Consider the following 26,866-nt stretch of genomic DNA (forward strand, 5'->3'; position numbering starts at 1 on the left):
GTAAATCAGTACTTTTCTGTTGTTAAGTGAAGGGATAAAGTTATATTTAAAAAACAACATATATATATATATATCCACGTTAAGACAGATTCTTATTTCCATTGAGATCAACTTCTTAAAATAAGTTATCAACAGACTAAAACATGTAGTAAAGCTGACTGTCTATATGCTGAAAATGTGGATTTTAAGCTTTATGAACCCCATGAAATCTGTCTTGTGTGTGTGAAGCCTTTATATCAACACAACAGACATAAATCTCGGATTTGTCTCCGATGCTTTAGGGCCAATTATCAATCTTATGTCCTCTAAAGTCTTTTCTGGGTTAAGATCGTGGACCTGCACATTTTTGCAATGATAAACAAACAAAAAAAAGCAAAACATAAAGAAGTACAGCATGCAGACAGCAAATACATAAACTTACATAAATACCAGTCCCCTAATAATGCTTGTTGTTTTGTTTATGAAGACCCATGAATTATTCCCTGAGAAGGAAACAAAAATAACAAAAAAGGCCCTTTCTCGAAATGTTAAAGGGAAAAAGATGGCTGGATCTAGATTTGAATGTGCACTAAAATTGAATGGGCTCTTTCCGGACCCCTACCCTCTTAGTGTTGGTAATTACCTATAGTCTAAGATAAATTAAAATGTATTAAAGGACAGTACAAAGTGAACCATGATTTTAGCTTTATTGCATCTGAATTCAGCTGCCGCCGTGTGTGAACGGTCACTAATGAAGTGCTATGTTTCCACTGACTCTCCTCATCTTTGACCTTTCCTCTGATCCATCTTAGCTCCTACACCTGTTGCCAAATTACAGACGGCTCACAAGCTGTCAGCACCTCCCTGCGAGATATTTCACGAGATCCCACTGTCCTCCTTGCTCTCTCCTCTGCTCCATACATCATAACCTTGCGCTTCCATCTCAGTGTTTGTCAGGCACTGGGGATCTCTGCTGCTGCCGCCCACTACCTGTTCAGGCACATTTTTGTGGAGAGAGCTCCCTGAGAAACTGGCTCCAACTACTGAGTTCAGTGAAATCATTATTTTGGTCCATAAACAACCTTAGAAACCACATTCAGTGGCTGTCTAGACACTTTAATGACCTTGTGTAAATATCTGGTGCCACTTGTGTCCACTGGTTTCTACTGGCCAAACTAGAATTGGTCTTTTTGACATTGTCTTGTGCAAACTTGACAAGAAAAAAAAGTGGCACCTTAGTCAGAAAGAAAATTAATAAGAATTGGATCAATTTAGTCCAGGTTGTGTAATTACATCCTTTCTCAACCACAAACCTTTTCCACTTAACGTTTTTTGGAAGTTTCAGTCGAGGCTGCTCATCTTCCTCGACTTTATCTTTTGCAATGAGCGCTTTGGTTTGTGTGATGCAGATGTTCCAGAGAAAAGACTCAACTCCAGACAGAAATCTGTTTGATATTTTATTAAAAAGCAAAATTAGACATCGCTTGGTGGTCACTGAGAGCCCGTTTTCCTCCCTGTTCATTGTCTTTCACAAGTTTTTACAGATGGCAGTGATGTCTCGTCTTCGTCTGACCTGCGGATGCTCGTCAGCACAACACAAAATAAAACAGGGAGAACTACGGTCTTCGTCCATAGCCTTTATTGGAAATTCTTTACATTGTAAATCCTCCGAAACTGCCCAAACCCAACTTTAGAGACTATAAATATATATATAAAAAAGGAAGTGTAAAAGACTTTAGCAGTTCCTCCAAGAATTAAGAAAGCATTTACAGTCAGGTCTCGTTTTAAGAGAGAGGGGGGCAGTCACCTTTTTGTTCGTTGAAATGTCAAACAATCATCAATTGTTAATCGTGTCATGAGCAAAGCTGAACTTAAACAAATAGGAAGGGGAGCAATCAGTGGGCAAATAAAATCAGGAAATCAGTGAAGTCTGGATGATAACAGCACTAGATAAACACATGAGAACAGCACAGTACAGTACAGACAGACGAGGGGAAACCAACCACTGCCTTATCAATCTGCTGGCAGCCTCGCCGCAGACACACACTAACTTCAGTGACTTTTGTCTGATTCAACAATAAAAGCAAACAAGCTGAGGAGTCAAAATAAACGAGCACTAGCACAGTGGCAGTCAGGTGACACAGCAGCATCACTGAGGGTAGATGAAGCTGGGACAAAGAGTAGGAGGACAGCACCACCTGGTGACTGAACCAGGACATACTGATAACACTTCATTTACCTCTATGGAGCTGCTTGAACCCGTTCAGATTGTTACTTATTCCACATGAAGGAACGATATGGGGTCATTTAGGTGTTCGTCACACAATGTACAAGCACGTGACAGCTTCTGCTGCGACAACAAAAAGTACAATAACTCTGAAGTGTTCTCTGTATCGACAAGGAGAGCCGCGGTTACACCTGGCACTTTTTACTGGATGTGACTAAGATCAACAAGTTTATCATTTACAATACCAAATAAAATGTGCAAAAAATATCAAATATTCAAAAAATGCCCATTTTCTTAACAAACATCACATTTGTTGTTTTAAACACTGTTTACAAATGTTAATGCACAAAATTTTAATAAAGTCTGGTCCTGCAGCTGCTGGCATAATAGGTGCACTTTACACATGAGGAGTGCAAAGTGACGGAGCATTGAGGTACCGGTTCTTTTTTTTAAGTGGAAGGGCACTACAGAGGACGAAAAGGCTGGTCCGCTCTACGCACCAAGAGAAAAACTCCAGAGTCGGGTCCCACTTTTTTAACAAAAACCCCAACTATCTTGGCACAAAGAGCTGGGGAGATTTTTTTTCTATTTTTAGCATTAAAGTGATGTGACTACCTGCAGCCTCGACGTAGATTTTGAACATGAGTCTGTTTTAGAAAATAACTACTACAACTAGTAATGTCTACCATGTTTATCTATACACTTGCATTTGTCCAAAGATGATCTTGGTGGCAAGATAATTAGTCGTTGACTGAAGACGTCAGTAATGTTTCTAAGCCAAGAAAGAGGGATTTAGCTACGTCAACAACGTCTCTTTAAACGAGAAACACTGTTGGTGAGTGAAACACACTGACATGTAGAGGGATGTGAGTGTGACAAACATTTTACAACTGGACTATGGCTACATCCAATACGTTTTCAAACTAAAACGATCTGTGTCCACATGAGCATTTTGGCTCCGAATCAGTTTTAATTCCGTCCATACTAACACCGCATACTAAAATGCATATTACATGACCACTCACGTACACTGGGCATCCACGTGCTGCTGGACACAGGAGAGGTCACGGTTTCCTCGAATAAAAGCTTGTCTCCTACGCATGTAAGCAGTTGTATTATTGTTAAATGCAGAATTAAGCTGCACAACAGCTGTTACCTGTGACAGGGTCAGCAATGATTGTAATTGTTCTACACTGGTCGCACACAGGTAGGCTAATGCCGGTTTGTTTTCTTCCGGAAGCGGGTCATGTCATAGGAGACGAATCAGCGAAGGCTATGCCATGACTGAAAAAAAACAATCAACAAGTGGTAGTGAGTGTCTTCGTCATCGTTTCCAATTATATCCCTGTTTCTGCCCGTCCAGATGAAATGCAGCGCCAGAGTTTTCAAACTAAAACTTCTCGGTGTAAGCAGCTCTAAAACTCCTGAGTAGTGTGGACGCCAGGCGCATCTGTAGCAGTGATGATGCATTTAGTGAAAACGTAGTACAGTGGATGCAGCCTATGAATGAAGGTCTGATTACACTGTCCTGGTGTATGGGGAGTAAAAAAAGAAGTGTGAGGTCAAATCAGATAGTCTTAAGAGCTATAAAAACATCTCCATCATCTCTTTTCTTGGTTGAACAAAAACATCACCAATATTAAACATTACAAATATAAATCAGTTTTCTTGTCGTCATTCAAAAATATGAACAAAAATTTGTGAAGACAAAAAACGTCCTTCTGAGGATTGAGCCCCGCTGGCTGTGGGAGGAGAAGATGGAGGGGGGGTGTCTAGAGCGGGACATACTTTTTTTTTTTTCTAAAGCAAAGAAGACGACAAAAATCACCCTGGACTTCACGAGCGTTTCTGCCTTTTGGAATGTCGCTGCTGGCTGGGTCGCTCCTCGTCGCTGCTCGCCCCCGCAGCGTCGCCCCGGCCCCCCCGCTGACGAGTTCTCCGTGTGTCCCGCTCGCCATCGCTGTCCTGCTCCCTGTAATCCTTCCTGCCTGAGGTGGCAGAGGACCGCTTACTTCTCCTCCTGCCGTTGTCATCGTCCTCCTCCTCGCTCTCGCTTTCCTCATCCCTCTGTCCTCGACTGTTTCTGGGCTTCTTCCTGTTCGATTTGCCATTCTGCATCTTCTTCTTTGGCTCCTCTTCCTGATCCTCTTCTTCCTCTTCCTGCTCTTCATCCTCCTCTTCTTCCTCCTCCTCTTCTTCATCTTCGTCTTCCTCTGATGATGCAGGAGCTTGGTTGATGCGTTTGCGTGAGCGGCGGCGGAGGTAGCTGAGGCCAGGCAGCAGCTTTTGGAGCAGCTCTGTGAAGCTCTGCTCTGTCTTTACCATACAGGAGAGCACGGTGCTGCCCTGCTGGTTGTACTCCTCTGCGTTGGAAAAGACCAATTTCATGTCTTCCAGGAAGTCATTGCAGTGACGATACGCCCCTTGGCTGAACTTTCCCAGCATCGTCTGGAAATCCATAGGCTGGGAGATGATGTCCAAGTAGTCCTCTGCCTCCTCTGAGGACACAGGCTCTCTGAAAGAGGAGCAGAGCATGAGCACAGTTAGACTAAACCCAGAGGATCATAATAGCTGAGCTTTCCTCAGTCATTCAGATAATAGGACATATCGATTCCCTACAACAACCACTGAAGGATTATTGTCGTTCGTTATAGCAAACCTGAGGACGACAGAATATTTGTTGCTCACCTGAAAGGCCAGCTGTAGCGGAATTTTGTCAGTTTCTTGAGGATTTCCTCGCACCTCTCCAGCTCCAGCGCCTGCCTCCGAACACCTGACTGGGAACTCTGTCGCACCTGTAGAACACACAAATGACACATAACTAAACCATAATATAAAACTAAAAATTATTCTATGCTCTCAAAAGAAAACATGACAACAAATGGTAGTTGAGTGTTGTTGTGGTAACTTACCAGTTCATCAATGTCTGCAGGGCTGTTGGGGCCAGCCCTCTGTTTGCTGCTCTGACTACTAGAAGAAGGCGGTGTCTTGGATTTGCTTTTTGAATGTTTCTGTCGAGACGAGGACTGCTTATTTTTCTTCCTTGGTCTCACTGTAAAGAAACATTAAGGGGTAAGAAATGAAAAGCTAGCTAGAGTTCTGCTGATGGAATCACACTCATTTAACTTTACTCAGATATGTTGTTATTTTAAAGTGGACCAAACAAAGGTCACCACGGATTGAGTCCTACACCATCAGTGAACTATCACAGTCTGTAAATGAGAAATATTCTGTTCTTGGGGCAGTGCCATCTTCTATTGAACTTTTTGGCCTCAATGCACTAAACTTCTTAATTATGTGGAGGCCGGAACTGACAGAGGGGATCGTCCTGCCACATACTGTGAGTGAAATCAGAGTGAGATGCGGCTTCAAAGTAACGTCCAGACTGGAGCGCTGCTACATGACAACACACAGACAATAGAGACGGGGGCTCAAATTCCCCATCAGCATTCCTCTCATTCCCAAACTTCAGCCCCAAGGACCAACGTTCTACAAAACCAACTCAGGCTTTAAAATCTGGGACTTGTCTTTATCTTCTTAATTTATTATTATAGAGGTGTGATTCATTCATGACACAAGGATGACTCCAGTTTAGAGAGGGTACATAAAATATCACTGATAACCTGATAGACTGGAACATTCGGTCATCACCATCACTTCACTCAAATGTTTGATATGAGAAACTGCTTGAATTCTTTTCTAAATCTGATTAAATGATCATCAATGATGAGACAATATTGTGAAAACTGAATTTAATTTCCTCTGCTCGATACTCACAGCTGTGACCCATGGCTTTGTAATCATTCTCCTCCTCAGAGTCCTCCTCTTCAGAGTCCTCCTCTTCAGACTCCTCCTCATCCTCTTCTTCGTCTGTGTCTTGGTTATAGTTCCTGCAACAGAGAGATTTTCATTCTGAAATCTTACTGATAAAGATGGTCTGTAGTTAGAAAGAGGCAGATTTGACTGTTCAGGAATAATTACTCCTTCATTTACTCTTTGGATTAGCCCAGAGTTATACAACATCTTGTATGGACGATGGAGAACAGACGGACCAAAACAAATATAGTGAGGACAGACAGTTACCTTGAACGAGAGCCTCGCCTGGCCACAGTGGGCTGGCAGGCAGGACAACGCCATTCTCCAGCAGGGATGCGGTAAAGTGCTGGTCGCAGGCAGAACAGGTGGAAGGCCTTGTTACACTCATCACAGAGGATGAGTTTCTCATCATCACCTGGACAAGATCAGTATTAATCAAAAGATGGCTTAAGAAGAGGCATCTTTTTTAAATCCATTTTGTTTTACACAGTATTTCCACATTTTCATTATTTCACTTGTCCTGGTCTTAATTTCCTGAAAAGGATATTTTTCCTGTGTGTCCATGTTGCTGTGCAAGTAACTGAGTGTTTACTGTCATATTGTCACTACATGTTCACCTGATGGGTGTGGAGCTGCCAGCTCTTTATGTTGAGCTGCCTCACTCTACTTGTCTGTTCTGCTCTGAGCCTGCTGCTAATCTAGGTCACATTACTGTGTTTTTAGCCAAATGCTAGTACAGCACAGTGAAAGCACAGAACAAAACCTGTGGGGTAAGATTCTGAACGTAAGAGAAGGCAGGTGAGGTCAGTCATTACCTTTCCTGCGACAGACTTTGCAGCGAGCGTTCTCAGCAGACATGTCCCACTTGATGCAAGCGTCCAACATTCCCAGCAGCACGTGCATGCGGGAAAAGGTCTGGGCCTCTCTGATCGCCGTCTTCCACTTCTCTACTGCTGTTGCTACCTATGAGGAAAAGGTCAACATAACACGTTTAACAGACAACATGTATACTCAGTGATGTAGAAATATTAATATGTATATATGTGTATGTATATATATATATATATACTGTATATATATTTATATTTATATATATATATACACACATGGTAATGAACCTTATTATAAAACTAGTCATTTAACCTTTGATACAGACACAAACACTCAATTCCTTCTCTTACCCTGGCCTCCTCTGCCAGTCTCTTCTCCTCATCCACCTCTTCAGTCTTGCTGCTTTCTTCCCCTCCTTGCCTTTTCTTCTTTTTCTGCTTGGGGGCCATGAATCCCTGCAGGAACTTTTTGATTACACAGGCCTGGATGGTGATGATGCACTCCCCAAAGTCCTTCAAGCTTTCTGTGTCTTTCAACTGTGTACAGAAGATCAACAAAATAATGAATTACAGCTGCAGGTTTAAGTTTACACAGTGGCAGTTTGAAACTCAAGAAAAACTTAAATGCAGTACATGAAAAAATAATTTGTTTCTGTTTTTCTCTTAAAAAAGAAAAAGAACCAAGTGTGCTGTTAAAGCACTGGATCTATAAGCAGTATCAGTAAGAGTAGTAGACAAATTGACATCTTAACTATACCCACATTGAAATGAGACAAACCAATCACCTGTTCTTCAATGTCTATGTTGTCATCCAAGTATCCCAGACCTCCCTTCTGGAGCCGTGAAGCGACCTCCTGGATGTCGCTGCGCAGGTATTTCAGCAGCTCTTCAAAGCCATCACAAGTCCTGAGGCCCAGTTTGCCCTTGCGGGTCAAATGGATGGAGTGGATGATGTCCTGATACCTATACAGGAAAGAGAGATATATTTAGCATTTAATCCTTTTTTAGATGTCACCCGTGGGTAAAATCCAGAGAATTGGCTATGGCAAACCAGCAGTTTGCCTTTCACATGACAGACAAAGCGGGAGGTTCTCACAGACGCCCTAACAGCAGCAACAAATCTGCAGCATTATTCAGGAGAGAGGTGGAGCAGCCAGGTAACAAACTATCTTGACATCTTCGTCTGTGTCATTGCTTTTTCAATTTGTTTCCTTTCACTTTTGCTCCTGTAGTGACAATGTTTTTACCTGTTTTGTATCTTTGCCTTCAGTTCACTTTCTCTGACCCCCTGAGAATGAAGACTTTCCACCAGCTCCTCAAGCTCAGCTGTGTTGTCACATATGAACCTGGTTTAAAAAAAAGGATACAAAAGTGAGAAAATGCCAATGACAGCATAAAAGAGGAAAGAGGGGTAAAATAAATCAAATGAAAGAGAAAACAGACACTCAGCTCTTACCAGAGATTCTGTCCCTGATTGGGAATGGTGGTTTCTATACAGACGTCAGGTGCTGCCCCCTGCTGGGCTCCTTCACTAATAGCACCATCTATGCTGCCGTCATCCTTTTCAGTTCCTTCAGTTCCTACAACAAAAACATTTAACATCTCAAATATCACACAAAGACATATATATATGTTTATGACTAAGCAACAAGTTATTAAACTATGTATATAAAAAACAGCAAACCAAGGAGAAACTTGCACCAATATTGAGATAGAAAAGAAACTTCAAATATTGTACCTTGTGATTCATTAGTAGAGGCTGACTCACCATCCTCCTCCTCTTCCACTTCAGGCTCAGCTGGTTTTTCTTCAGGAGGAGGGGTGAAGTTGTAGTCGATGCTTTCGTGCACCCAGCCTTTCTCAACGTAGAGACCAGGAACCACATCTGAGAAAAGCCAGTATCTGAAGAGAAACAAGAAAATCAAATATGGTTAAAAATGACTGAAGTTATTGAAATCTGGATCTGAACAAAATCTATTACACTGCTGTGAACACCTGTTATGATTTCTGTCTGTGCCCAGTGGCGTCCTGCGCATGACAAGTCTGGCTTTGGTGATACCATCCTGGAAGGCTCTCTCTAAAGCAACCCTCTGTTTACGCATCCGCTCCTCTTCAGCCTCTTTCTCCATGCGCTCTGGAGTCAGGATAACACAGTAACAAATAAAGAGTGAGGTATACTTACAAAGACAGTTACAACAATCTGTCCTGTCTTGGATGGGTCTAACAATGGAACAAATCGGCAAACACATTTTTAATGTAATTTCTGAAAAGGGCACATATATAACTGGTCTACACGCTGCTTTGAAGTTTACCTTTGTTTTGCCTGTCCATCTCCTCCTTCTCCTTCTTGGCCTGCATAGACATCAGTCGCCGGCTCTTCACTGAGCTGATCATGTCTTCTGGCTCCAGCTCCACCTTTACCTCCTTTTTTACCTCCTTCTTAGGAACACCATCTCTTTTCTTTTCACCTTTGAGACCAAAAGAAAAGTATTGTACGTATTGGTATCAACTTGTGTTTACATTTTTTGAGCTAGGAATAAAAGACTCCCTGACATTAGAAGTTTTAATGATATTTTGTGAGTACTATTGTATATAAGCTTTTTTGTGCATTTAAATGAGGAATCATGCAATGTCAGTATTAAGGCTTCTCATTTATTCCACAGCTAGATTCCAACTACAGCTAAAGCTCTATGATGATGGTCTCCTACCTTTGCCTTCCATCTCCTTCCGCATCTTCTTCTCAGCCTTCTTGCGATCATTGACCTCCTTCAGCATGGCCAGACGCTCCTTCCACAGCTCAGCCGACCGCTGCTGCATTGCGTCGACATGGTCTTCCACCGAGTAGGTCATGAGAATGCGGTGGCAAAGTGCAACCAGCAGGCTGACCTTCTCTTCTGGGCCCAGCTCAAACACCTCGATTGTCTCAAGCTTCTCCAGGAACTCGCTGGTCACCACATCATCAAAACCCCCCATGGGCCCTGAGTCCTCGGAGCCCTGGCCACTTTCCTCACCATGAGCGTCACAGGGGCGCAGACACAACCTTGCCAGCTCAGACACAGAGTGCATGGTAAGAGGGATCTCAGATAATGGCATATCAAGCTCACTGTAGCCCTCTGCCAGCTCATCCTGCAGCAGCGTTTGGAGCAGCACAACAAGCACGCGGTTCAGGTAGAGGAAACCGGACCTCTCTCCAGCCACCGCTTCCATCAGAGCCACTGCGGTGATGGGATACTGATCATCCGGCATCAGAAGCCCTGCATAGCAGTTGAGGAAGTCCACAACCATGGCCACATCACCAAACAGGGTGTTGGGCAAACCCTCAGGCATGTCTACAAGCTTGAACGCTGGCAGAGTTTTGCCGCCGTCAATCTCGTGGTCCTCATATCTACGTGATTGTTCACGGCGGACCAGCATCTCCTTCTCCCGTCTCTCCTTAGCCTTTTCCCGCAGTTTTTCTTTGAGTTCCTCGCGCCGCTTCTTCATCTCTTCCTGCTTTTCCTCTTCGCTCATGGCTGCCCAGCGTTTCTTTTGCTCCAGAAGCTCCCAGCGTTTCTGCACAAGCTCCTTGAGCTCCTCCGGCAGGCGGCCGCGATCATCTGGGGATAAGGTCTTTGCAGCCTTGGAGATGAGAGAGGAGAGGGAATTTTTTTTGTCATCTTTTCCCTTATTCTCTTTATAGTAACGGAGGAGGTGGAGAGCCATGGGGGGCAGTGGCTTCCCCAGTTTAGGTGTACCCATGCCAGTGCTTCGGACCCTCTTCTTCGGGCTCCCTGCAGAGGTGCTCTTAGCCAGATGCAGCAGAGTCATCTGTTTCATCTTCGGTGTCTTGGCACCAGCTTTGCCGTCCTTTTTAGAAGCTTTGAGCACACTCTTTCCGGTTTTCTTTCCTTCTTTTTTGTCCCCAGACTTTCTGCCTGATTTGGGAGTAGAGGGTGCAGAGCCTTTACCTTCTCCTTTCTTCGGACTTCCTGTTCCGTTCTTTACCTTCAGCGGTGAACCATTCATTTTTATTTTCTGAAATACAGACAACATGACCTCATTTATCAACACTGAACTTTTAGGGACACCCCCTAATCATTGAGCAATATTTTTACAGGACTTTGTGCCTAGAAGACAACTAACCTGCATGTGGCCCCAGATGGTGGGACTAAGGGGCATGCCCAAAGCATCTTTCTTTTTCCTTTTCTTCTCCCCTGTCTCGTTTCCTGAATCTTCTCCTGGTGTTTCAGAAGTCTTGAGCCTCTTGCTAGGTTTACCCTCTGGAGATGACAAGCTCTTACGCTTCGCGGAGGGATTCTCTGCTAAAAACTGTAGCGAAACAAAAGAGCGCGAGCCATAAACATACAAAAGTTTTCAAAACAGTGACATGCAGGAAAAGGCCATAGGTGAATTACCTTGTGTGGATCAAGGAGAAAGTCACTGAATTTGCTTGGCAGGTTAAACTTTTTCACCAGCTCATCCTCGACCACCCAAGGAGCACTCTCACCCATGCCCAGCCTCAGTGCATAGTGCCTGATGAAGTAGCGCATGATCTCCTTTGTTGGAGGGCGCTCCGTTCTATAAAGACTGTCTGCAGGGACATCACTGATCACCTATAGCAGGAGTGAAAGGATTAAATTCTCTTTTTAATCAAGAATGAACAATCCTCAAAAGATCAATTTTTTCCAGAGATAATCTTCATCAGTTGTAGTGCCGAAAAACACCAAAGAGTAATACACAACAACAAGATGAGACTATGAGAAAATGCAGCTAAACATTTGATGACTGCTGAAGACAGGATACAAACCTTATCCTCACTGATGAGCTTCACGTCGTACTTGTGAGGAAGGAATTTGGGCATAACCCACCTCTTCTTCTCCTCCTTCATGGCAGTGGGAAGTTTCCTTGGAGAACGTCTTGCTCTGTCACCTGATAAGAAGCAAAGCATTGTTATTTAAAAAAAGATTTTAAAAAAGAAAGCCTAAAACTCTGATTGTAACTGTACAAATTTGGACTCACTGAGACTTTCCCTCCTGTTGTCGTCCTCTCTGGGAGAAGGCTCCTTCCTCTGGTTCTCCTGACTTGCATTCTCCTTGTCGCTGGATGGAGAGTCACAGGCACCTTCAAGCTTCTTCTCCCCCGCCTCCCCCTCCGGGTTTTCTAGGGGGTGGATCTTCACCACCTTCACTTGCAAACTTTTGTCCTTACCAACCTAAAGAAAAAAGAATCCAATCAAATTCATGCTTACCACTATCCTATCAATAGGTTTCATTAAGACTTCAGGCAGTTTTGTCTATTGCATTAAATTTTTTAGCACAGAGTCTGCAGTGTTTTTATAATTGGGTGAAAGCAACAGGAACAAATTACTGCCAGTGAAGGACGATATAAATACAAAACCATACTGTGTTCTTTGGGACATGGTCAGCTACAAATGATTATTATTTGGTATGGCTAAATGGAAGGAAAAGTTTTATGATTCTCTAAAGAAAATGCCGGCAGCAGTTCAGTGAATGCAATATGTTAACAGACTGCTAATGCTATGGGTGTGATTCCTGTAGAAGACATTACAGGATCCAAATACAAAGTTATGTAACAGCTGTACATAAGAGACACGTTTGGAAATGTGAGAAGTCGAACTAACCAGGAAGTCGCACTCCTCATCCACAGCATACTTGGTAAGGATTTCAACCCAGGCCATTTCCACCAGTTTGTCTAAAGACACAGTGTTGTGGTGGACCATCTCCAGGACAGGCCTCTCAAACCACTGGGGATATTCTTCCTGAAGCCTTCACACAGAGCATGAAGAGCAATTAGTACAAAAAAGTAAATTAAACCAGAGTATAATACAACTTTTGCATTCTTATTGTTTTGTGTCTCTCAGATATAAAGTTAGAAACTGGTTTTAATGTTCTGACATGAATTAAAAACAAGCTTCTCTACCAAGAGTTTAGCCATGTTGGACATACATTGGATTTGGTCATGGGTATGATGAGCTCTATTCATGGAAACACTTCTTTCGGGGACCATAGCATTACATTACAGGACAACAAAGGGCTGAGAGTGGCCAGCAGGGGGAGCTGATATTATTAAACAGGGCTTAAATGCATCTTGTGATCCTGGGTGACTTGGATCTGGGCAGCTGAGCACTGCTCTGCCCCGCCTTTGCTGTGATATCTCTTTGGTTCTCCTATATGGTTTAGGTCACCTTCCTTTTCCTGACAGCACATATACAGTACAGTATAAGTACAACTAGCTGGTAATGAGTGAATTTATGTTAGTTTAATATTCTGTCTAAATGTCTACCTTTTGCACATCAGAATAAGTAAACTCTCACCAGGACATTGTAGATTCAAGGATGACTCAATCACACACCCTCTAAATAGAATAGGAGGAGGAGCACCAGATTTATCCAATCAAAGCAAAGCAGCAAGCCTTGTGACCTTGACTCTGGGATAATGTCTCTTTTATAATGTCTCTCTTCATAATACTAACAAGATTCAGCAAAAGAAGCAAATGTATATGTTAGTGCAAGTGCACCTAAATTACTAGCAAATAACCGATAGCTGGATGGAGCTGTGAACATGTTAACGCTTAGTGTTATACTCACAGTTCGGTGACTTCTTGTTCCTCCTCCCATGCTTCTTTGTGGGTCAGCTGGCTGCTTCCAGTGCTCTTACATGTCCAGATACGCTCACTGTACCTCTCTAAGCGTGCCTCGTACTCACTGTAGTCATTTTTGTCAAGGTAAACTTTAACAATCACATGTAAACAATTGCACACTGTTAACCCATTCGCATTCTCATGATGACAAGCAACACATGCAGGTGCTGACAAATTTGTGACACTGCTGTTGACAGTTAATATGGGGCTGGGACCAAGGGCATCTGGCTTAATAACAAAGTATAAGGAATAAGGGCTGCTTTGGCTTAAGAGATAGAGCAGGTGGTCCACTAACAGAGGGTCTGTGATTTGATCGCAGTCTCATGCATGCTGAAGTGTGCTTGAGCAAGACACCAAACCCCAAAATTGCTTGATGGTCGTGTATGAGTGATGTGTGATAAGAGATAAGCTTTGGATGGTCTTCAAGACTAGAAAAGCACTTATGATGTAATAATCAATGCAAAGCTGGGAATATATGGGATGATGGGAAATGGTCCTGACTAATTTAAGAATAATAATTAAGGAATCAATTTAGGCCAAAACAACAGCGAACACTTCTATGAGTTGGGTTGATGTGAGTAAATAGTTAGACTGTGAAAAAAAGTAGAGTAAAGTGAGAGACATTCAAGACAGTAGGAGCTGGCCAGTTCTATAAACACTGAAGATAGATCTTAATGTTACTGTCACATGAGCAGCTGTTCGATTAAAATAACCGTCACCACATGAATACCAACATGCTACAAGCTATGCTAACTTAAATTGTCGTTAAAACTACTTTAACTCAACGTGTGGCTCTTTGAGCTGTCGCTGCTAGCTTTAACTTCTTGCGGGCTGTTTCACGTTTCAAAATAAACATCTCTTAACAAACGAGCGAGTAAAGTCGCCTCACCATTAACACACTTGAACAAGCCAAGCTACAAAACCTGTTTTAAACTAGTCACTGGGCGCCAGTCAGCTGATGTCCTCACTTGTCCAAACTCAAAAACCACAAACGTGCCGGCTGCTGGCGCCTGTAAGCTAACGTGCGCAGCTAGCTCCAGCCCGTGAGAGCAGGCGATGGGCTTTTGTGACATAATTGGAAACCTGGTGTTAGCGGCTTGCTAGCTAACTGTGCTAGCTATAAGTGATTACTGACAGCGGGGCCGTCGAGACTGAAAGTGAAAGGACGGCCGTCCACAGTAACTCTGTGTAGTTAATTAAACATGTGAACTGAACAAAAGTCGCTTAAAATGTGTCCCTCTGCCATTGTGAGATAGCTAGCTACGACGGGTACATTAGCAAAGACGTGCGTTAGCTAGCAGAGCTTGTCACCCAGTGTTCAGTGAGCACACGCGGGGAAACGTTAAAGAGATATGGTGATAATAAATTAGCTTTGTTAGCTTCTCCTATAACCTGGCCTATGTAAGTATGTAGAGGTTAGTTTATCCAGGCAGACAAATTCAGCCATAGCACATGTCGACTGAATCCGGCAACGTCGAGACTGAGCATCAACACCATGTCAAAAGGATACTCTTTGTTCCTGAAGGCCTCCTTGCTGTGCTCGATGATGTAGACCTCCTCTCCCGGGCCTGGTGGCTCGGCTAGCGGCTTAGCCAGCGGGTAAGGTTTCCGGCCCAAAAGCGGTGCCATTTCAAAATCACAGATGACACGATTGCAGACGTTAAAACCAGATCTTCTAGCAACGATTTAGTACAATAATATAAAAATAATTTGCCCTCAGCATGTATCCAAACGTCCCGAGTCACGTTAGCGCGGCTCACGTTACCGCCGGCAGGCCCGGCACCCAACGTGTAGCAGCTAGCTGCCTAGCTAGCAGGCTGGATCGCTATCTCGTTGCAAAACAATAACAGTGCCAGTCGCCTCATTGCATCGTTCTTCTCTCCTTCAGGAGCGGCGTCACGCTGGTCTCCACGCTTTGTCTGGGAAGTAAACAGCTCGCTGGACTTGCCTCGGGAGATAGTTGGTGAACTTTAAGCTCCGGGTTTACAGGAAGGGATGTAAAAACCAAACCAAAATCAAACTCGCGGCAACAGCCGAAGCTGCGCTCGGCAGGAGGTCTGGCGCGCTGTTCAGTCCCAAGTGTGTGCAAACCAGGCCCGCTGTCCTTCCACCGGTAACCCCGCTGCTTGTTCGCTGTGTCGGGGCTGTCTCCCTGTCAGATACCAGCGTTAGCCCGTGTTGCGAAAAAAACAGAAAAGAAGCCTTGATCAATCAAGAGGTTAATTCCTTGTCGAAATGGCGGGAGTTTCTAGTGCACCGGCTCGATTCCCAACACCCTCCTCTCGCTCCGTTTCCCCGGCAGCAAGCGGCGTCGCACACAAGCCCCGCCTCCTCTCGACGCTCATTGGTTTCCTCATTGAAGCGTCCTCAGCCAGTCGGTCCCACGCGTTCTGTGATTGGCTGGAGTGGCCTGTCTATTGTTAGACAAGCACAGCCCTCATCGCACAAGCCGCGCCCACAGCTCATATAACAGAGGTCAGCTGCTGATTCTAGATCAACGTGTTCACATTTAATGATCAAGTGTGTTCCTGCACAGAGTTTAGTTCTCTACTGGTTCCCACTGTGTGTAGACAGAGGACCAGTTACACTGTCGAGGGAGGAACACATGTCAATACACAAAAACAGAGGTGAGACAGTTAAACAAACATATGACTATTATGTACATTATGTACTATTATGTGTTATGTACGATTATATCCATGCCTGTGGGGTAAATATCTTCATACAAGTTGACCATCAAGAAAAAAGTGTGGGACAGTTGATGATACTGAATAAACATTATGTGAGCTGCGTCATATGATACTTTATATACAGTAGTTCACGTTTCAAGTTTCATTTGTCATGTGCTGTTAACACAGGGTCAACATTACAATGAAAGGTGTTGGACAAGAAGAAACCGGTCAGCTCAGCAGTGCAACAGTTAAATTAAAATAAAAATAAAAGCAAGGTAAAAATAGGCACTAAAAAAAGTCAAATACAATACAAAACTAAGACTATATACATTTAAAGGTGTGTAAAAACTTAAACTGTATGGACTGTGTGTGAGTAGTTATTGCACATGTGTGTATCAGTTCACATTTTTCAAAATAAAGTGCAAACAGGCAGGAAAAAGATGTGCAGAGGGTTGTTAGTCATGAGTTGACTGCAAGTTTAGGAACCTGATGGCCACAGAGTAGTACTATGTACACTACGTGCATGTGCGTAATATGAGTTTTAAACTAATATAGTTTGTAGGAACAGTGAATGTTGTGTTACAGGATTATTCTGTCATGGATTGTCCCAGATGATACATGACTGATTACCTGGTCATCAGTGTCATGGCATATAGAAAGAAACTGTTCTTCAACATGTACAATATTATTGCTCATATTCATCATTCACTCTTACATTATCATGTGCTGTAGTTACAATATAACCACCATTATTATCATGAACAGTTTTATATTAATATAATGTGCTATATTTGCAATATTCTCCGGCAACGTCGAGAATATATTATCTCCAATTATCGTTTACATTTTTATATTAACAACATCTGCAATATGTGTTGAGATAATTAAATACATTTCATTATCATGCACTATATGTACAATATTACTTTTATTATTTCATGTACAATATCACGTTATTATAATATACAGTATCATATTAATATCATGTGCAACATTACACTCACACTCATGTAATATACTACTTTTCCATTTTTGTCAAAACTCTTGTTTATTCTTATATTCTTTTGCGGCTTATTTTACTTGTATTGTAAAATGTAGAACTCTTCTCTTACTCCTCATTACACTTAATTGTTATACTTGTGTTTCGTAGTACTATAGTGTTCTTTGGTATTGTAACTTTGGAGCAAGGTCTAGCAGAAGAATGTCCTTCAGGATTAATGAAGTATCTTATCTTATGTGATTGGCTGTTTTGGTGTACAGTATTCTGTTGTGCCTATAGAGTGCGGCAGTAGTAAGGACAGGTCGTGTCCAGGGCTCTGCAGTGTTGTTTCCTGCCCACTTCCTGCCTCTGGAAGTATACAAGTACTGGATGCATGGCAGGTCACTAATCATATTCAATAGTCATGAGGGGTGTGGATGCAGGTAGACGTATATGTATCATGTCAGTGTTCATCCAGGTCAGAAACTTATTTATTTGATTTATTAAATATTTTTGATCATGTATTTCTTGATATTAATATAATACAATACATTAACAATAATACATGACATTAATTTCTCTTTGAATCATCAAATCAACTTCAAAACACACTGTCAATGCTTTATCTTCAACTTGACTACACAAAAGTTTACCTGGGCCTGCCTTCATTATATACAGTATATATAATGATTTCCTCAACATATTACAGTGAATAAAGTCCAACCAATGCAGCCTCAATGAATTGACATGGAAAGTAGCATTTATTATGGTTTACAAAACACCTTCAGTTATAAACATGGGCAAATTATAATATAAATATTTCAAAAAGGGTTGTTTTCTTGCAAGTAATAAGCCAAAAGAGGAGCTGTTCTCAAAAGGACATCATGTTTAAAATAATAATGGCACATTTAAACATCCACCTGCATAAAGCTACGCATTTGAAATATTGCCAAAATGGCGTGTATAAATCTCCAAAAGAAAAAAGCAATAGGATACGGAAACATGCAAAAATAAAGGTCAACTGCATAAAGAGTAAATGAGAAAAAGTTATTTTCCTGACAATCAAAGTTTGTAAATCAGCTCCATTCCCTCAGAAAACGGCTCAACAAAGCAAAACTTTAAAGACGCTTAAAAGTATACAAAGATTCTGCAGTAAATAACTTTTAAGTAATCTGCTGAAATGTAACAAATAGAATTTGGGTAAGAGAGAACCTCTGAATCATTTTGAAAGCGTAGCTAATCTGACAACAACTGACGACAGGTCTGCACAAAGACTTTGTGTGCACTTTGAGATCATGAGTAATAAATAAGCTATCTGAGAACAGTGTTTTCTCCTGTGCAGATCTTCTTTAAAGGAGGTGCCCCTGAGTCATCCCGTTCCTCCTGTTCAATAAAAAGGAGACATATAACACAGGTTAGTAAGATAATTCACATGAACATCAGTATTTACGTCACACAACTGTGTAATTAAGGAGATGTTTAGGTCTGCCTTGAACCCAGAAAGTGGACCTGTGTGTCCTGGTTGCTCCGTCTGACAGTCCCTGATGAAAGAAGGTCCTCCTTGGTGAGAGTAGGAGGCTCGTCAGCCAACTCCTGTCCTGGGTGAACCGGCTCTGCATTTACAAAGAATATATCCTCATCTATGCTTTGACATTGAGACACCAGCGTCTAAGAAGAGATGCTGGGAAGAGCTGTCCACATACCGTCCACACTCTCCTGGCCCAGCATCGGTGGCTGGGAGTCCTCAGCTCGGAGACTGGACGCGTGTGGGGGGCTGACCTGCTGTGAGCTGGAGGTGCTGCTGCTGTTGTCCATCTTAGGCTGGTAAACATCCGACAGAAAGCTCTGGTTGCTGTTTTCATCTGGGGCGAGGAGACATGTTTATTTCTTTGTCATGACACATTCAGTGGCTCTGGTGTTTTATCAAAACCAACCTCCAGACTCACCAGTAAAATCCAGTAAGGAGTTTGTGTTTTCCAGGACCACGTCTTTCAGTCCTCTCACCACCTCTCCACCTGTGGATTTGGTGCGATATATCTGACGATAGACAAAGACTCGAATGAGACTAGGCCCCAAAACACCTCTGCAAGTCTTGCACTTATGAACAGCGACGAAGATCGTCATTTTTATTTGTTCAGCCCATTTTTTTTCAGGCCCTCACCTGCTTGGTCTCCGTCACGGGCACCCACTTGAATATGCGTAAGGACGTGTCTCCGACCGTCACCCATTTCTTCTCCCTGGAATTAGCAGAGTTGGACTAATTTTAGAGAGGAGCTGGTTTAGCTCTAACGCCACCTTATCTGCTTTACTAGCATTAATCTGCAACCTGACATGTACCGGCTCCGTGCACACACACACACACACACACAGGACAGCTGATCGCATCTCCCATCATGTTCTCTTATAGCTCTCGTGTGAAAACGACGTTAGAAGATGTGTGTGTGTGTGAGTTCATTGAGGAGTGACAGCAGGCTACATTACAGCGAGCATGTGGGGCTGTAGCCATATTGACAGCTCTCGGCGGAGAGGAGGGGGGTGGGGGGACTCCGCTAGCCCCGCCTCCTCTGTCAACCGCGCCCACTGATTGGTCGACGGTCCCGTCCATCATGGAACTTTTCCGACTGAAGTTAGTTGAGCTCACGCAGCAGATAACAGTCCGCGGTCTGATCACACATTTCCCTCCATGTTGCCCTCCGCGCAGCCTACGTACCATTTCCGCACTTTCTCGATGGCGGCCAGCACCTTCTTGATGTCGTCCTTAGCGCGGCTCCGGGTCTCGGCGCGGCCTGATCGTCCCGACATCTTGACGCTGTTATGATTCATCTACAGATGCATCTGAAAACTTCAAGACCAAGCCCCAGTGCTTCGTTACGGCGAGACTCTCGCGAGACTTCATAATCCCTCTTTTTCTTTTTTTCTACTTCAGTGTGCTCATACTGTATTTACTGTAACACTGTGAACTGTATTTATTAATTTTTTTAATGTATTCATGTAAGTTGACATTGACTCAAATACTGTATTTACTGTAACAATGTGTGTAGTGTACATTTTTATTATGTATTTATTTATGTAAGATGAACTTGAATAAAATACTGTATTTACTGTAACAATGAGGTGTGTAACCTACATGTTTTTTTATTATGTATTATTTGTTTATGTAAATTGAAATGAATGGAAGTTAATATATATCTATTTTTCTGCTTTTCTCCTAACCAGTAAATCATCTCATGACATTTCATTTAAAGTGTGATGCTTTAGAGCCAGCTTATCGGCAGGTTGAGAGCCACTTAACTGTGTATACATTTGGTCAAAAGGGCTTCAGATCAAGTCTCTCGGTATTTAAAGTGGGATACATCTACAAAATAATACTTTGTTACTTGCTTAGGTGATATTTTAAAAGCTAATATTTAAACAGAATATTTTTACATGGTGGCATTAGTGCTTTAAGTGAGGGATGTGAGTATTAATCCCACCACTGTCTGTTTTTTATTTTATTTTTTTTATCTGTAATTACCTTTAACGTAAGTCCCAGAATAGTCTTTACGCTTTCCTCTGCTAATATATTTTTTTGTGTCACTGCATTTATTTAGACATTTTATACACTAGCTTTGATTTTGAGTTCCATGTATGAACAGCAGAGGGCAGACTTGAAGCATGCAGACTGTACTTGGCTGTAAGGGCCTGTTCATTCTTCACCTCCCACAGAGATGATGGTATTTACTACTCTGCTGTCGATGAATTGTAATGTTTGGGCCTGTTGGGAAAATGGGACGTTGTGCTTTAAGGGGTTTCTTTACGGTTATTTAGAAATAACAGCAAATTAAATGATGCTGTCTACAAACAATGTATATAATTTATGCAATCTCTATATATATGTTTTTGTGTCTGAATTTGCCTCTACTATTTCGTATACAGCAACAGTTCAGAAATGGTGTATAAATCCTGTGAGAGAGAACATGTCTAAATCACCCATCCCAGCTAACAATCTTAGACGACATGTAACACGAGACTTGACAAACGTATGATGAGACTTCAGATGTAGTTTTTTAAAATCAAAATAATGACACAGTACTGATGTTGGTGGGTGGGTCTTGCTAAAGCAGGCAGCCAGTGGCTGACAGCAGGAGGAGGCAGAGGGAAAATACCCAGGTAACAGTGAGAGACTTCATCCTGAGCATAGAGCTGAACAGGGACCTCAGTCATATCCTCTGAAGACGTTGTGAATCAAAAGCTTTTACAGAGGTTGTGTGCAGAAATGCATCATTGGTTGGAAAAATGTGTTTAAATACAAATACTGTGAGTTCTGTATTTCCCTCATGTTATTTCTACACATCACTTCTGATTTTTCTACACATTCACCTGTATACAAAAATACATTTCCCTCATGTCTGATGTATTCTAGCCCCTTGCTTGGATTTGTGAATTGCTTTTCTGTTTATCAAGTGTCTGTCATTCTCTGCTCATGAAAAGGGCTTAAAACCACAACCTTCACTTAGGAGTAAATATTAATCTTTAAACTTAGAAGAAATAATAATGTGACATTTATAAATATCAGCTGATATGAAATTTTTTAAAACTTTTTTGTATGAGCCGGGGCCCACTGCAGCGAGGACTGTAGCCTCTACACATGGGGTGCCAGCACAACCCACTACGCTACCGGGCACCCCTTTTTATGCTTGTGTTCTAACACAAATGTTAAATCTTGATATAATATTTGTCGTCCGCCCTTCCCTTGCCAAGTCTCTTAACTTATTTTGTTTAATTTTCTCATTCTATGTACCTTCTATTTTAGTTTGAAACCTGACAGACTGACCTGCAGACTGTTTTCAATAAAAACACATGTATATTAGATTAGATTTACAATGACTTTGTATAAATCATATTGCTAATAAAGTTTTTTGATGCAAACAGGGTATTTCCTGTAATATTCAAGTTAAAACTGCCAATGTAAAGAAAAAAGGGCGACTATCACATTTCCTTTGTAACTTATCATGTTTGAGAGATAATTAATAACAAATAGGCCTGATTATGACTACAGAGCTAATAGTGTTACAGTTTGGTGAACAACAAAAAGACACAGCACAAAACAAGAGAGCACATCTTCATCAACAAGAACAACAATAATGAACAATAATGAACATCTGTCTGTCTGAATTTAAAACACTTATCTTGACGACCATCCATCTCATCCACTTCACACTTGGCATGTGCATTATTAATGGCTCAGGGAAGTGCAGTGTCAAAATCAATATCAATTAAATGTGAATAAACAGGTGACGAGCGCTCTGTAGCACTTGGGTCTGACCATTTGGTCGACCGTTAAACAGACCTCTGAAATTAGCGGATGTGCAGTGTATGAAACAATAGCATGCACATCATTGAAAAGCATATATAAGCCCCACAAGTGAACAGTGCTGAAGCAAATGCAGTTTGATTTTATTCATTGCAAATAAACTAGGTAGGATGAACACAAAATGTGCCAAGTTCACTCTGCACCTGCTGTTTGTAGAAAGCTCTGCACACAACGTGTGATGAGAGCTCACCAATGACAAGGAATTACCACAGGTCAAACACACAGCACGTTACAAACAAGACACAGCACTGGCGATGTGTTTTATTTTGAAAGCAGAAGCCGGTGTTTCCGGGTAGCCTGCCTGACTTGACGCTGGTGCCGCTCAGGCTGCTCCTGTCAGTGACTGGGGGTTGGACGGAGAAGCCAAACGATCCAGTGATCGGGGCGACGGGACGAGCTCAGCATGGACTGCTGCCCGCCATAGATCCTCCAGCACGCCTTTACTATCACCATTATTATTTTACAGTCCGCGGTAGAAGTCATTCTCCCTCCTCTGCCTCTCTGTCGCTGCGGCGTGTTTCTCTGCCACAGACGACAATGGATCGAGTGAAGAGCTCCATGCAGCAAGTCCCCAACGCCATCCCCAAAGTGATCCGACGAACCGGGGGAGCCAACAGCCTGGAGCTGGAGAAGGAGAGCTTCGAGAGGGGGCAGGTATGGATCCAGAGACGGAGATAATAATAATGATTATCAGTGTTGTCATGAAAGAAAGCGTGGGCATGGAGAGGGTCCTGCTGAGGAGGATGATGTCAGAGCGGTTTGCTGCCAGCTCCTGAAACTAAACTGGGCTTTGTGAGATTTACACGATCACTACATGAGTGTGTGTGTGTTGTGTGTTTTTAATTTCCAGGTTTGATGCTTTAATCAGAATGTGCTTGCAGCCTGCATGCAGCATGGCATGGTCCAGATTGTGGGTTATTTTGGTGTGACTTTCTCTGTCTCTCGTGTGAGTCTGTGTCTGTGTGTGTGTGTGTGTGTGTGTGTGTGTGTGTGTGTGTGTGATCAGCAGACACTAAATGAGTCCAGTGCACAACAAAAGAGCTGTTGAAATGTAGGTCAATGGCCCTTTGAGTTGAGATAACGGTGTTGTTGGGTTATTTGTGCAGGATAAATCCAGACAGGGAGACATGCTGGAGCTGTCAGTGACTTCTGTCAGGCCCAGTCCCAGCAGGGTCATTCAGGATGAGGATGAAGATGATGGTTTGATGAGATCTTGGCAGTGGGGTACTTTATTTGAAAGCAGAGCAGATAAGGACATGGGTGTTATATGTGTATTTATGGCTGCTGGTGAATAATGAATGCTGTGTGGAGCTCCAGCATGACCTCTCCCACTTCAACATATGTATGTAGGCTGCTGTTATGGCTGTGGAGTCTGCTGCTTCCTGCCGGGCCTGGTGGTCTGAAGCCTCCTCCCCTCCCCACAGTAGACTATGCACATGCAGGGGAGGGGGGTGAGAAAGTAGGTCAGATGAATCCAGGCAGTCAAACTGCCATGACATCGCTGCAACATGCTTCTCCCATTTACAGCGGCTGTTAAACCTGACGGCGGCGGTCGACAGCAAAGCACCTGAAAGCGCACAGCTGGTTTTTGGCAACTCTCATTCTACGTGGTCTCATACAGCCCCCTCACCCATGCATCCGCTCAGGCCTCTCCCATGCATCCGGGACAGTAGCAGCATGGATTACAGAGGGAGGGAGACAGAGACACACGCATGTACTTTACGTGTCCCAGGCCAAGCCTGGTCACTAGGTCACTGTCAGGGAACTCACCTGGAAGTGTGTTGTGTTAAAAATGGTCCCCAGCAACACAACGTGTAACATGATCATAGTTCCTTCCCATGACATGTCTCTGCATGCATGTCATGTGTCGTGGCAGTTGAGGTTAAAAAAGGAGGATTTTGGTATTTTCTTTATGCATCTGCCTCATTAAAGGCCTCAATTATCTGAGGTCGTTTTAAACTGAGCAAACAGCTCACTTAACAACAAGGAGGTGAAAATATTCATGCAAGACACAACAAGCCCGACTTTGATTTTCAGTTAGATATCAGTGCTTCAACATAACTGGAGACAGCAGCATGACACATTCACGTTCTCTTCTTGACACTAATGGTGCCAATTTCTCTTCTGTAATCGTAGGTTTCCTCCTGGGTCTTTAAATCACTGATGGGGATTTGTTTTCCCAGTCAACGTGCCGCACATGATTTCTGTTTATTTGATTTTTTTTCTTGAGGGTTGATTTTTGACTAAAGGATCCAGAGTTGTGGCTGACGCTGCAGGAATCAATGAATCTGCCGTCTACTTTACACGGATCAGTGAGAGATAATCTCATCTGATCTGTTGTGCTCTAAAGCTGCCTAAATCTGCTGGGCTGCTGGCTTTCACCTCCTCTACCGAAAAACCCACTGTCTGTCGACACAACTTTTCAGCTCACTTCTTTCTCAGCCAAGGAACCCCTGCAAGATATAAAATATTCTGCGGACCTCCCTAATGTATTTCCCTTTTAATTTTTTACATGTCTGCTTAATAATGTGAAAGAACATCACAAGAGGAATGAGCCAGCAGCATTTATACTTCATGTCTCGCCTCCCGCATGCTCGACCCAGACGTCACACCTCGCCTGGATGTTCCGGAGATTTTCCATTTTTTCTGATCTGGACAATCTCCTGCTGTGTTCGTCATACGTGAACAGGAAAATGAATGTTTGAAACTGGCTTCACGCTCTAGTTAACGTCCAGTTTTTCTTCATCCTTCACACATTCGACATAAACCCTGATCCAGCATAGACACCGGCATCGCCTAAAGTCACAGATGCGTCAAACAGTGATTCTGAGAAGTGCTGCCCTATCTCTGTGTCGAGTTGGGTAAACAACCAGGGTGTGTTCAAAACCCTCTGTGACATAGTGTCCACACTGGTTTAAAAAAAGAAGGAACAGGCAGCCGCACAGCACACAGAGCTGCTTTTAATGACATGTTTAGCCTCATAATAGCAGCTGACTCTTTCATTTAGAGTTTAGTGGGGATCGCCATGGCATGTGTTGCTCTTCTATTGTGTTCACAATAGCTTTGAGAAAACCAACAAGTAAATAACAAGTCAGTGCTAAGCTCTGCGTGTATTATTTATATTATAATCTTTATCTTAAGGCTCCAATATGTTGGAGATGCCAACTCGCTCCTCGATTGCAAAACAGTCTCTGAGCTGTCAGGGGCCAGAAGAGCTTTTTCATTTGAGAGCTGGTGTAGGTAGTAATCTCTGGACCAATAGGAACCATAATTAGTGCTTGTAGAAAACTTCTGGGGCACCAGTTCCTCTGCAGGGACATGGAGGCGTGTGAGCCAGAGAGTGACACTACTCTGTATGTTACATTATTAAGGCCTTAAAATTAGACTCCCTGCCGCCCTCCCCCTCCTCCTTTCCTTGTTTCTTGTTTAAACGGAGGTCACTCACGTTTGTATCAGTTGAGCCAAAGCTCCTTGATCGCCCCCTGGTGGCTGACTGCAATACATGTCATACATTTTGCACACTCCATGTTAGTGGAAGGGATATGGACCAAAGATTTCATTCATTTCAGGTAGTTCCTATTGCACTGATGTTTGTTCAAGTGTTTATTGTTCTGGTAAGTTTAGTTTTAATTACCACTCTACCACCTCTGCCATCTCTGGCATCACACGTGCAAGACGGCAGCGTTCACATCCAGGAAATTTGGACTTCATTTCTTGATAGTGAGAAAAAGACAAAGTTTGGCTGTTGCTGTGACACTAGGCAGTTCTTCTGGAAGACGTGTCAGCTCAGTATCTGTGGAGCACTTATTTTTCACTGCTGGCAGCCTCATTCTTGACATGCACTCTAAGGTATGTGTAGTGTTTCACATTGATTACGTAGACTGTGTTGGCCCGCCATAGTCTAATGTTTCTCTCACATGGTGTTTTGTACTGTGTGTCGTGCTATTTGACCAGGTTGACTTTTGGCATCAGGTTTAATCTGAAATATCACCAAAACTGTCTCTGTTGCTTTTTGCTTTGACACCAAATCTTCTCAACTTGTGCTGTAACTCAAGTCTGCTGCTGCTGCTGCACGGAGCAGGCAGCTTATAGTCGTAGCATCAGACTAAGTATTGATAATTATTTTATGAACGTTGCCGCTGTTTTGTCACCAACTTCAGCATCAACCCTACTGTGTAAATCAGAGATTCCTAACCTTTTCAACTTTGGACTTTGGAATCACAGTTTGGTTTTGGTTTCAGAATTATCACAACACTATTACTATATTACTGTTATATCTATTTAGAATTATCTCTTTCATTTGCCGTTGTTGCCTGATAAAGTTTTTAAACTCTTCCAAGTCCTCCCCTGGCCCAAGCACCCCTGGTTATG

General features: G+C 42.8%; 3 protein-coding genes across 4 annotated transcripts in view; 1 reads left to right on the forward strand and 2 right to left on the reverse strand.

Moving 5' to 3' along the window:
• Nucleotides 1-1,423: 1,423 nt before the first annotated feature.
• On the reverse strand, nt 1,424-15,816 carry baz1b (bromodomain adjacent to zinc finger domain, 1B). Of its 2 annotated transcripts, none has more exons than XM_020095032.2 (21): nt 15,002-15,816; nt 13,439-13,555; nt 12,473-12,617; nt 11,851-12,043; nt 11,639-11,760; nt 11,247-11,444; nt 10,975-11,160; nt 9,561-10,866; nt 9,165-9,320; nt 8,848-8,986; nt 8,621-8,754; nt 8,309-8,432; nt 8,100-8,198; nt 7,638-7,815; nt 7,204-7,389; nt 6,838-6,985; nt 6,290-6,437; nt 5,984-6,096; nt 5,119-5,258; nt 4,895-5,001; nt 1,424-4,721 (listed from the first exon to the last, which is right to left on the reverse strand). In XM_020095032.2, the coding sequence occupies exons 1-21, from the start codon at nt 15,118-15,120 to the stop codon at nt 4,043-4,045; spliced, it is 4,737 nt and encodes a 1,578-aa protein (XP_019950591.1). In that variant the 5' UTR covers nt 15,121-15,816; the 3' UTR covers nt 1,424-4,042. The 2 variants fall into 2 exon arrangements, with proteins under 2 accessions (XP_019950591.1, XP_019950589.1); XM_020095030.2 differs by having other exon boundaries at nt 8,591-8,754.
• A 2,064-nt stretch (nt 15,817-17,880) lies between these two features.
• bcl7bb (BAF chromatin remodeling complex subunit BCL7B b) lies at nt 17,881-20,246 on the reverse strand. Its single transcript, XM_020094940.2, has 6 exons — nt 19,853-20,246; nt 19,304-19,379; nt 19,089-19,179; nt 18,846-19,004; nt 18,652-18,755; nt 17,881-18,525 (listed from the first exon to the last, which is right to left on the reverse strand). Exons 1-6 carry the CDS (start codon nt 19,963-19,965, stop codon nt 18,454-18,456), a joined length of 615 nt encoding a protein of 204 aa, XP_019950499.1. The 5' UTR covers nt 19,966-20,246; the 3' UTR covers nt 17,881-18,453.
• A 2,588-nt stretch (nt 20,247-22,834) lies between these two features.
• hip1 (huntingtin interacting protein 1) overlaps nt 22,835-26,866 on the forward strand; it is a 42,900-nt gene continuing 38,868 nt past the window's right edge. Inside the window, exon 1 of the mRNA XM_020095115.2 lies at nt 22,835-23,149. Coding sequence (XP_019950674.2) covers nt 23,033-23,149 — 117 coding nt within the window. The 5' untranslated portion in view covers nt 22,835-23,032. The remainder of the gene's footprint in view (nt 23,150-26,866) is intronic.

The sequence above is a fragment of the Paralichthys olivaceus genome, chromosome 11 (genome assembly GCF_024713975.1).
Source record: "Paralichthys olivaceus isolate ysfri-2021 chromosome 11, ASM2471397v2, whole genome shotgun sequence".
Classification (NCBI taxonomy): Eukaryota; Metazoa; Chordata; class Actinopteri; order Pleuronectiformes; family Paralichthyidae; genus Paralichthys; species Paralichthys olivaceus.